At 41.1% G+C, this 12,640-nt stretch overlaps 1 protein-coding gene across 4 annotated transcripts in view; it reads left to right on the top strand.

Moving 5' to 3' along the window:
• rimbp2a (RIMS binding protein 2a) overlaps nt 1-12,640 on the top strand; it is an 83,001-nt gene that overhangs the window by 25,386 nt on the left and 44,975 nt on the right. For 2 of the 4 annotated variants that reach the window (XM_042223696.1, XM_005938843.3), the window contains exon 3: nt 519-665. In XM_042223696.1, the coding sequence (XP_042079630.1) occupies nt 519-665 (147 nt within the window). The other 2 variants (XM_042223698.1, XM_042223697.1) reach the window with 2 other exon arrangements.

The raw sequence follows: 12,640 nt of genomic DNA, 5'->3' as shown, positions 1-12,640 counted from the left end.
TTTTTTTATCTGGGAGTTCACAGAAAAAAGGTCATTTTCTTTGAAATAACAAAACTTTACAGGACCATCTAGGGACTGGACTACCAGAATTTTTCTGTAATTTTACACATTTTTCATGTAGTTTTGTTGCATGGAAAATTAGTTTGATATGCCCAGTGTAAAACAAAAATACTTGCGAAAGTTTTAAGTTGTACTGAAATGAGCACAGTTCAGATGTTCATCTAGGTTGTTGGTGTCATGGAATACACATTTATCCTAACAACCAGTGGTGCCTGGGGCTGACCAACTGGTCCCAGTCTGCCTGAGGCTTTAAACCTCTAAACCTGCATGGCATCATATGAACATGATCACTTGTAACATCTTAGCAGCAGGATAATGTTGGTCTTGAAGGACTGCTTCACAGAAGAGTTAGCCTGGCTCTACCAGAACTATTACAGCTACTACTAAAATGATATTGTATTTAATAATACAGGAATGTTCAACACTGGTTATTCTTATCTTTATTATTTGTCTTGCAGTCCAGATATGATGTTTCATCTCAGCAAGCTACAGGCCACTCCACTGTCTACCACGCAAGCCGCTTTCGACTGCTGGAGGAGAGAAACCGAGCTCTAAAGCTTGAAGTAACCACACTTCGCCAGGAGAAACAGCAGTATAAGAAAGTGGTATGCTTGCTACTTTATGAACCCCAGTTATGTCATTTTCCACAGACATAATTTTTTACACATAATTTCTACATTTGTCTGTCTCTTCTGACAGCGAAAGCAGTCATATTTCAAATGATATATATTCTTTTGGCTTGGATATACCAGATGAAATATTACTAAAGGAGCACAGTAGGCTAGCATAATTCAGTGCAAAACAGATAGGTGGGTGGTTGGGCGTGTGTTGTAGATGCGAGTGCCAGTTTGCACTCTGCCTTCATGCATGTATTTGTGTAGTGAAGTCAAGTTAGTGAAGTTGTCTTTTGGAGGCCTCCACCAGGTGGTCCCAGATGGCAAGGTGTTTGAGCTGTTGTCTTGGCAACATGCCCATTAGCAGGAGTGCTGACACACTGACAGAGGGGAACTGACAGAGCGTAGTGGCTGCTGCTGCTATGAGCGGCAATCGTTTGAAATCAGTTCGAGAGTGAAATCTGCAAGCTCCGTTCCTCCTTTGCAGCCTTTTAATTTGTTTTATTTGAATGTGTTTTTCAAGTTAAAATAATAACATCAATTACATAATTTCATATTTGAAAATTTGCCACAACCTGCTGTTAAAGGTTGTGGCCACGATCGAATTGAGACATCTCCTGACAGTTCCTTCCAGACAAAAATTATTAAAGCTAGATACTGTACAAATGACAAAATAACCAAACTTTCTGTCTCCCATCAGTCTTTCTTCCACTGAGAAGTAACATTATATGTAAAACTTTCTGATAAACTGCTCTCTCTATGTAAACAGAAAACCGTCAAAGCAAAACTTGTCTTTTATTTTTTTCCCCTCCCTAACATTCAAAGTAACCACAACATAAAGCAGTAATGTTGTGTAATTTTGTGTGTGCGTGCTATTTTTAAATACGGGAGATACTGTTAGGAGGCAATCCAGCTGGGTGCCTGACAATCTTTTTGGGGTTGCTGCTGATAGCTTCACTCACACAGTCAGCACTGCACCATGGTCATTCATGCAAAGACAGACTCAGCTATGGATCAAAGAGAAGCTCAGTAATGAGAAAGGGTTCATTTTACACATTTCCTTAAGCAGATGCACTGTGGCCTTTGTCGGGGCATTAAACGAAACCAAAAAGAGCCTATTTTTGGATAGCCCTTCCATCACTTGTCTTGTTGAGAATGCTGAAAACAGTATGAACAAAGGACTTAATCTGTAACATAATAAAATATAGAGAAACATAACTTAGTATTTGTCCTAATTTACAGAATGTTTGATTTGCCGGCAACAGAACGCTTACACAAACAAACCCGGGATGGTGAGTGAAGCAATGTTACTTGACAAATTGCAAATCAATAACAGAATAATGTGTACAATGTGCAAAAAAAGGTAAACACATATGGGACAAATGGAAAGCATTTCAACTGCTCTTCCACTTTGTCACAGTCAAAAGATGCCTAATAACAAATTCCAATAAAACACACTTTGATGTAAGATGAGAAGAAATATGGTAGTGCACCAGAACTGTTTCCTGGATTTTGAGGTCTGGCATCACACAGTTGCTGGAAATTTCTCAGCTGTGCATTCATGGCAAGAATCTACTCTTCCAACACATCCCAAAGGTGCTCTATTGTACTGAGATCTAAAGACTTTGGAGGTCATTGAGTACAGTGAACTCACTGTAATGTTCAACCAACCAGTTTGAGATCATGTAAGCTTTGTGACATGGTGTGTTATCCCACTGGTAGTAGCCAAGATTGGTATACTGTGGTCACAATGGGATGGGCCATTGATACAAGGCAGGATGGATCCATGCTTTCATGTTATTTACCCTAGATTTTTACCCTACCATTGAAATGCTGCAGCAGCAATGACCAAGGAGGGGCACCTGGTGTGGTATTCTGCTGCTGAAGCCCTTCTGCTTGTAGGTTTGGTTTAGAGATTTGTTCTGCATACCTTGGTTATAATGAGTGGTTATTTGAATTATTGTTTCCTTCCTGTCAGCTGGAAGCAGTCTGGCTTCTCTCCTAGCATCAACAAGGCATGTTCACCTGGAGAACTGGCTCACACTGGATATATTCTCTTTTTCAGACCATTTTCTGTAAACCCAACAGATGCTTGTTTTTCAGAAATCTCAGTAGATCAGGAGTTTCTTACTGAAATTCTTTCTTCCCCATTCTGATGCTGGGTTTGAACTTGAATAGGTCATCTCGACCATGCCTGCATACCTAAATGCACTGAGTATATAATCACATATTCCCAAGGTAACAATAGCATACAATTTACTTCGGATTATAATAAACTGAGAAAATATTTACATTTTTTTTAACATTTTAAATTATATTTATTTGGACCAGCATGGCTTCATGGGTCTGTTTGGTGTGGAGTCAGTCTGTTACTACATGAAGACTCAGGACTAATAGGGAGAGCTTAAATGCTCATGTTGGGTCAGTATTAACTGGATGAGAAAAAGGAAACAGTTTGATAACATGTTTGCCCCATGTCAATTTAAAAAGGTGCTAATATATTATAGGGAGGTGTGAGACCAGGGTACCAGGAAGTTATATAAGCTACTATTTCAAAGTTTTTAATTGAATCTTTGCTGTGATGCTGAAACTTAATTTCATTGCCTGCTTATTAGTTATATTCCCATGTGTCTGTTTTTTCTTGAATGTAATTGGTTATTTTGCTTCCTAAATGGCAAGAGGAAACACAGCGAAGATGGAAGAAGGAAGAAAAAAAAAGGCTTTTGACCTGTTGCCTGGAAACAATCTGTGATGGACAGTTGGAGAAAGGTTCCCTCGGTGAGGAATGACCTTCTGTCTGTTGTGTGGCTGCTGCTAAAAGGCCACAGCTGTCTCCCTGGACACCATCCCTATGGCAACAATTGTGTACTGCTAGCAGCTGGCCCACTAAGATGAGAGGCCTCACAATGATATGAGTTGTGCCGGTGCAAAGAGGAGCAACGGCTAATCAATAATCCTAAATGGCTGTGTTGCTTTACCTGACCCCACAATCTGTATCTTAAGTTCTTCCAATCAATGACACATGAATAAAACGAGGTTAACAATAGAACAGTATGCTGAAATTAACTTCACAACTCAGCAGGAATAACACTATCACCACCCACTTTCTCACACTGTTTTGACTCACAAGGTTGTTGTATCAGCTGACATTTAACAAGATGTGTTTTACTCTTTCTCTCCAACTCAATTCATCCCAGGTGTGTTCTCTAAGATATTCCTGTGTAACTACATTACCCCCCCCAGTTCATCCCCTTGCCTTTTTTTACCTACGTAAAACTGCTGAGAGTTAAAGCAGAGCACACTGAGATTTACCCTGTAGGGGAAACAGTAGAAAGAGAACAACAAAACCAACAGGTCGCACCACATTGACCTCTAAAACCTGTGGGATGAGTTTTAATGATGAATTTAAACAGTTGTTTTAAAAATCTGTTATTCGACTTTAATGGCTATTTTCTGTGGCGTCGTTCACAGTGTCTTGAAAAAGATCTGATAATGGAGAGAGAACAGCTCAGTACAACGTAGACGCAAGCACAAACACACATACACACACCTTCTCAGTGTCCACACCCAGGCAGAGAGGTTGACTGACGCCACAGGCCTGGCCTGTGCAGCTTCATGTTTGTGCTAATCTAAGCAGATATGATGTAAATCAGGGCGGGCCGTGCCTGGCCACGATCGAATTGAGACATCTTCTGACAGTTCCTTCCAGACAAAATTTCAGATGAGTTGCTTTCTAGCTCATGACCTAATCATTTTTAAATGATAAAACCAGTGTCAGTTGATGTCAATGTCATGTCATTTCCCTATGGTGCCAAGAATACAACATAATTACAACATATACAAGAACAGATTCAAATATCCAGATACGAGCGAACACATTTGACCTTTGGTTCCAACCAAATGGCACTCTGTCTCTTATATAATATATACCTGCTATGAGCTATGGCTTTGAAAGTGTGACACTGACTAAAACACAGGAGGTGGAGCTGGAGGTGGCAGGGTTGAAGATGCAGGAGTGATCAGAAGGGACAGGATTAGAAATGAGGACATCAGAAGGACAGCTCAGGCTGAGCAGTTTGGAGACAAAGTTTGAGAGGCAAGGCTGAGTTGGTTTGTGATTTCATCCATTAGTGACACAGGAAACTAAATTCTGCTGCATTAGAAGGAAAAAATCACCTTAACTGGATTAAATAATTTTAGGGGTTAACATTGGCATACCCACATTCACACATGCACATCATAGAAGGTTTATGCCAGTATAACTATTACAACAATATAAGTAGTGCAGTTAAAGTCCAAATCTTTGAAACTACATAGCACTTGGAACGCTCATAAAACTGAAAAAACAAAGCAACATTAGTTTATATGATAAAACTCGTGACTTCAGACTTCTACATAATGCGACTTCCTTTTGCAGCTGCTGGAGTCATTCCCTGTTGGCCTTTAGAAAGAAAGCACGTTTTAGGCACTTTCATGTTGGCTTCATTTTTCAGACCTGGAATCCAGACCCATCTTTTATATACAGTCTGTGCATCTCAGCAGGCAACGTGTCAGCCCACGAATGTGGAGTAATGATCCTGTGAAACATTCACTCTCTGCAGCCTAAAAACACCGCTGTGAAATATGTTTGGTATACTTGATTATGAATAAGTCATTGGTCATTGTGACAGGGTTGATACAATTGATTTTCAGCCGTGATAGCTGTATTGATTACAGTGTTTCTCACAAAATATTAGTTATTGTATTATTTCTTTCTTTTTCTGCCACATTTTTGGCTACAAGTTATTAAGAACTCGGGAAGTTGTGTAATAAGTTGTAAATTGGAAGATGTCAAACTATATCAGTTCTTTTATTTATTGTAGTTCATTAACAATGCAAATAGATAAATTCTCACTTGTTTGTAAATTATTAAACTCTCGCTAAAACCTCCGCAAGGTTTATAAGAATCTGTGAGTTGATCACAACGCACACAGCATTATTTCCTCTGGCTAAAGTTGGAAAAGTTGCCAGCATCAATAAGGGGGAGAGGGGGGGGGGTGTGTCAAAATGTGCTGGGTGACTGGTCAGGTCAAACCCCTAGTGTGTGTAGCTGCCCTGAGCAGGGGCTCCCTCATTGTTCCAGATTGATCTGGACATAGTTTAGGAGATATTTATAGACAGTGACGTTGCAAGATAGGAATATTGGAAACATTGGGATGTCCGGTTGTTCTTGATTGCATCATTGTTCAGGTGCTTTTGTGTCTTTGGCCAGCTTTTCCCATATGTAGCCACTGTGATGCCAGTCATTGGTTAGTGCCCATCTTGAAGCTTTTCAGATCTGCTTCCTTGGTGCTCTGAAGGGGCAAAGGGTGGGTGATCTGAGAAACAAAGGGACACTACACAGCATGCTCATAAAGCAGCTACTCAAAGCATAGCCTACTTTATAGCCCTCTTGGATTTTTAATGCGGCTGAAACTTTGCAACCAGTACACCAGTAAGAGTTGAAACTAGAGACTAAAATCATAAACCCACCAGGAAAGCGTACACCAAGGACAACATTCAAGTGAGAAGTGGAGTAGTTTTCTCATTGACTTTATGCAATCATAGGTATTTTGCAACCGTAAAGTTGTCCCCCACTGGCAATTAGAAAGGAAGAAAGGAATTACACATTGGTATCACTTCTCCAGAAGATTTTTATATACATATAACCTGTGACCATAAGAGTGCAGAGCACCACTTAAAGACACAGTGAGACATAAATCCTACTAGAATACTGTAAAAACAAACAATAAAACTCCTGTAATATAATGTATAAATATTATACACAGGCTCCTGCACAGCCATAACTACAAAACCTGCCAGCTAACGCTACGCCTCATTTATTAATGCCATAAACGTTTATTAGATGTGTATCTTAGCAGAAAAGGCGAAATGAGAAAAAGCAGCATCAGTCAAGACCTTGTTAAATTAGTGCCACGACTTAAGACATGAAATTGGGAGAAGCAGAGATGAGGGCGGGTCTATTTGGTTGTTCATATTCCAATTGCCAGTGACACCTTTCCTCCGTGGACTCCTGATGTAACCGAAGGCTGTAGCGGTGTTGATTTTTATTCAACAGAGTGGAATTGTGCAGCTCGCCGCAAACACATGCAGGTCCAGGGAGAACGGGGGGAGAGAACGCAGGAGAGAAAAGGAGAAAATGATGGAGGAAGGTTGTTAAGAAGGAGGGTCTTTGGGGGTGGGGTGAGAGAGTGAGAGGAACGGGAGGCTAGGAAAGAGAGTGTGTGGAGAGGGGGCGGAGGAAAGAGAGTAAAAGAGAGAGAGAGAGGCCCCAGAGCTGCTACTGATGCTGCCGCTGCCGCTGCTGCAGCCGTTTGACAATTCCCCACCCATACAGAGCGCGGAAGAAGGGAGGAGATCAGAGCAAGGATGAAGAAGGAGTAAGCGACACCTCAGTAAAGATGCTCCTGTGCTAAGCCGGCGCGAACGGTAAATACAAAGCCTTTATCACCACTCTGCTTCCTCGTCAGTGCTGCTGTTTGTCTCCGCATCACCGGCTCGAGTGTTTTTGTGTCTGATGTGGCTCTGTTGAGTCCTATATATAGTGCTCAGGGTTAGCTTAGCCAAGCAGCTGGGGAAAACCTGTCTGTGCAGTGGCTGCAGGAGGAGACAGATGTGCACAGGGAGACGGAGAGGAGGGGAGGATTTGTACATTTTGTCTCTTTTGGGATGTAATGAGAAGAAAGCAACAACCAGCTTCCCGGTTTCCTGGCTGAGGCAGAGCCACCTGTTTGGAGATGTGTGGGTGTGTATGGAGGGGTGAGGGGTGGGGTTACAGTGTATGGTCTAATTGTGTGCTTAGTGCATGATAAGGATATTGTGTGCATGTGTGTTTGCATGGATTTCTGAAGGAGTGCTGCTGCCTTGTGACTGCTGTCAAATGTTAAATAATGAATAAATCCTCCTCTCATTGTGTGCTTATGTAAGAAATGTGTGTAAAACAAGATGTATAGACACTTGGAAATGCGGGAAGCCAGATAAGCAGAAATAGGTGGTGCTACAAATTTGATTTTCAGTGTGTGTGTGTGTGTGTGTGTGTGTGTGTGTGTGTGTGTGTGTGTGTGTGTGTGTCTGTGCTTTGGCGTTGTCAGTTCCGGTAACCTGAGCTTTTCCTGGTTGCTGCCTGCTGAGAGGTTGCCAGGTGTTGGTGAAGAATATTAACCCACTCATGACTGACTCACGTTTGCGCTCTGCTGGTTGTTTAATCACATGAGCAAAAGTCTCTCACTAAAGGTCTTGGTGTGTCTGTGAGTGCTTGGCAAAGTGATCTACTATATACACTATAGTGGCTAAATGGTCTGCAGTCTAATAAAATAATCTTGCAATAAATTCCGCCTTCGTAGAGGCTATAAATGTTTGAGAGAGGTGTTATTTCGTCTGGCTTTCTGGAAGGTTGTAGATTAAGGGGTTATTGAACTACACCACTACTGAGTGGCGTTTCTTTTATTTTGGCCACTGGTTTATGGCAGTGAGGGTAGACTTTAAGTGAGGGTAGTATTTAAATTTATTCACCTCATAATACGTGAAGCACTTCTCTTTTATGCATGAAATCTTCAAAAATAAGTGGCATGTTTAGTGAGCACTGGTGTGACTGCTCTGCCATGTAGGTTGTAAGCAATGAAATCATCCGCCTAATGAATGGGAACGGTTATGCAAAAGTTACAGTAAAAGTTGAATATGATGACAATATGACTGGAAATAAAAACTTAATGGAAAGCGCAATGCTTCTTTTAATCGCCTTGGAATTGTTTCACGATACGAAAACTTGACTGTTGTGTTAAATTCACAGAGCAGAGATTTGAGCCATGAGACAGCTCTCAGACATGAGAGCTATCACTACACTACCAGCTACTTAGCAAATATTGAAATACCTCTTCAGGAAATGTGTTCGAACCTGTATGTGCATATTAAGAACAAGTGAGTGTGTTATATACCTTCGTCTTGCATATGTTTGAATATATGCTTGTGTGGGTGGGTGAGACACCAGTAGACGAATAGTGTACTGTTAGCTTTACAGTTTTACTTTACTGCATTTTGTTTTATACATTTGGCATCACTTTTGTTCTCTGTGTACAGTAATTTTGCCTTTTCTGTTCCCTGTGAGGATACGAATGCCTTGCTTTTTTGCTTTTTGCACTATTCCTCCCTGTTTTCTTCTCCTTCTACTTCTTCATCTTCATGCGGCAGGCTGGTCGGCGTTGCCAACCGACATTCAGTTGGATGCCAGAGGGCAAGAAGGAGAGAGATAGAGGAAAGAAGGCAGGGGAAATGAAACATGTGTTTTCAGTCTTACAACTGATTTTCTCTCCTGCTCTTCTCTCAAGATAATCAGGGAGTCTGGCAGCCAAAAGACAGCCTCCTTGACTAATCAAAATGTTCCTCCAGACATACAGGCTCTGCAATAATCCCTATAGTCACAGCCTTGGAGGGGTGTGGCAGCACATATCAATTTTTATGCATCTACTAAGAGAGTAAAACAGCGTATGCCAGCAGACGTGACATACAATCAAATTTATTCTAGACTACATGTCTTTAAATACATACTTGTGCACAATTTCACTTTATTATAAATGAAGAGCCTGGATTACTGGAAATCCACATGATATTCTGTCTGTCTTCAGTGTGTTTTTTGTCATGCATATTTCATATCTTACAGCTGTGTATCTTAATGTGCATCCTCAGTATGGAAGGCTTTTGTTTGCAGTGCTTGTGTGCAGACTCTCAGGGCATAAGATATGTTGCATGTGATAGTTCATTGCTACTTTTTTCATCTTGACACGCCATACCTGAAAGAGAGCAGTTTCTATAGCAACCGCATAAACCGTCACCACACTCCTATCCATGTTGTGTGTGTTCATGCAACATGTGTACCTGCACATGCTCCGAATGCGAGTGAGCGCTGTATTGATTGGTAGCGTATGTGTTGTCACCCAGCCAGCGGGTGGTGGTGGTGGTGGTGGTGGGAGGATGACGGAGATAAAAACAATAAAGGAGCGTTTGTGGGCAGCATTTCAAGATACATAGAAGTTATGATAAAGGAAAGACACAGAGTACTGCAGAGGCAGGAGGGTGGGGCAGTGGAGGAAAGTGAGGGGAGAAAGAGCTAATATCACAGTGGAAAATGGATGTCTCTGAAGTCTAAATACAGACAGTCAAATAAACAAAATAATGAGTAGTGCTTGATTTATGTTGTCATGCGTGGTGCGTATTTGCTTCTTTTTTTAAAAGTTATATCCCATCTCATGGAATAAGTAGGTGCAGGTTTGCACTTGAGCAGCGATTCGCTTTAGCTGCTTTCTAACTAACTCACTGAGCGTCAGTGTGTGCACTCTGTTTACATCATCAGGTAGTAAAACAAATGTGTTTTTAGTTGTTTTTCCAGGTAGTCAAGATTTACTGCTGGACCTGTTGAAATCTATATCACTGTAACTGAGAATCACTTAAGGACACGTGTAGATGTCCGCTGGATAATATTTCTAAAAGCTTCTGGGACTCTGAGCCAAGTTATACAATGCTGTTCATATTTTTAGCATATTTGTAGGAAAGGGTAGCAGCTTGAGGTTCTCTTTCAAAAAAATTTGGTTCTGTATTGGTACATAATCCCAGCGTGACACTGTCAGGCTAGGTGAGCCCTTTGGCAAAGGAACATGCCGATAAAAGCCTGTTAATTCCACATCACTAACAGTCCCCCACTGTCCCCTCTAAGTTTTTTCCCCCACCTTTCTCACTGTGTTCAGGCTGCTTTCTCTTTTGATTATACGCCTTTCTCCCAGTCTGTCGTCTCTCTTCCTCTTAATACCGACTTGATTATGCTTAAGCTGTACCAACTGCTCCTATTGAATTCCAAAGCCTTTCAATCAATCAATCAGTCAATCAATTAGTTGTGTAACATGATGAGTAGTATTAGGCAGACTGCCCAATTTCCTTAACTTCCTTAGTGAGTTACAGCTGTTAAATGTCGTTACTATTGGGTGCCAGTATATGTCAGTAGGTGAGCAGGCAATCACATCCCGCGTGAGCAGTGGCCCGGGTTTGAGTCTGACCCACGGCCCTCTGTGGCATATCTCTCTCCATGCTTTCCTGTCCCGCTTGGCTTTCACTGTCCAATAAAGGCTAAGTTCTATTACCTAAACAATACCTATTTAGGTAAGGTTAGCTTTGATTAACAAAATAATCAGATATTGATTGCAGTTTTTAACTAAATTTCACCTTCCTTCTAATATAAGTATGTAATATTTTAACACCCTCAAAAGTTCTTTTTTACACTCCAAATATCTCCTGTCTTGCTCCTCTATCACTGCTGCATTTTTTGTCTCTCAGCCATTCTTCTTCTCCCTTTCATTTAGTCCCTAGTGTCGTGTGTCTGGGAAGGCTTGAATGATTAAACATAGGACAGAAACCTTCAGTGAACTGAACATCAAGGGCACCTGGAAGGAGGAAGGAGGGATAGAGGAGTACACAATGTCAGACAGGCGCTCCTGTTTGGACATAGATGACATGACAGGACCTGTGCTTCTGTAAGTGTCACCTATATCTCTGTGACACTGAGTCCTGCTCAGTAGAGACTTAAGACACGGTCACATCTACCACACTGTGTTACAGTAGCAGTTGTAAAACTATACTTTTGTCATTGAATCCTAAATCTATTTCTGGAGAAACCAGCGGATGCAAATCAGTCTGTTGTTATGCAGTAAAATCAAAGCCCCAAGAACATTTTTATAACTCAGCGCTGGGAACCAGATGTGCGGTTTTTGCTCAGATGTGAGTGTTGTTAGATTTTTTTTTTTTCATCGCACACTCTGAAACAGCTGTGACAAGGCAGAAGTCCAGGGGAGTTTTAAGTGCTGCTTTGCATGTTTTGTTTAAAGGCTAAATGTAGCGGCAGCAGCGCTAATTCTTTGTCCCATGCTGCACTGCAGCTCTTTTGTTGCTCTGCTCACAAAATCAACCATCTGGTGGCTCACACACTGCTAATATAAGAGACAGACTAAGTCTATACCTGCACTATGAAAAGATTTAGATATAATTCGTTACTTTAATTGCAATTTACAAATAAAGAACTATAACCTAAATAATAACCAACACAAAGGCTACAAAAATGAACTGCTGACAAACGTTAATCAGTCACAGAAACGCTGCTAAGTATCTTTCCAAAGTTAAGTAGTCAAGTCAGCTTAACGCTTGATCTCTCATTATTTTAAAAACCAACTTTTGAGGCTGGCTCTGCAGCATACTCTGTTCTCAATTGTACTCAAGAGCTTCAGTGCACAGTGGCAGATAGGTTAAAAACAAAAGTATTATAATCAATTTGAAGCTGTAGTGACAATGGAAAGAAGCATGCACTAATATAACTCATAAAAGTGCTTTGGATGATTTCAAAGTGTCTCCTGATGAGTATAAAAATGCTTTGCACTATTTGCCACTGGATATGTACCTTATATATACTCACAGTGCATGCATTTACAAATATATTGCATGTGTAAGGGGTCTATGGTTGAAACATTGGTGAAGAAACCTGTGGTGAGGCTCTGCTAATGTATTTTAAGCGTACTGTACATTTTAGCAACTGCATAATGGGGTCAGATCTAAATTATTTAGCATTTATGTGGTATGTTCTGCTGCAGATTGGGGTCATGTGAGTGTGTGTCTGTGGGTATTGGGTATGTGCATGCTTCGCCTCGTTGCTTAGTGTGTGTGTATATGTGAGCAAGTTTTTTAAATTTGGTTGAGGAGTTATGTGCTGGCTTGTCTGTGTGTGTGTGTGTGTGTGTGTGTGTGTGTGTGTGTGTGTGTGTGTGTGTGTGTGTGTGTGTGTGTGTGTGTGTGTGTGTGTGCACTTTTCTATTCTGAACATGAAGGTCCACCCAAGCATTATGTGAACATTAAGTTCCATCCAAGCACATGTAATCCCTAACCAGCTCCTGGGC

Source organism: Haplochromis burtoni, unplaced genomic scaffold (assembly GCF_018398535.1).
Source record: "Haplochromis burtoni strain Fernald_Lab_line unplaced genomic scaffold, NCSU_Asbu1 Contig_118, whole genome shotgun sequence".
In the NCBI taxonomy this organism is placed as follows: Eukaryota; Metazoa; Chordata; class Actinopteri; order Cichliformes; family Cichlidae; genus Haplochromis; species Haplochromis burtoni.
This window is presented reverse-complemented; position numbering and strand designations above follow the sequence as displayed.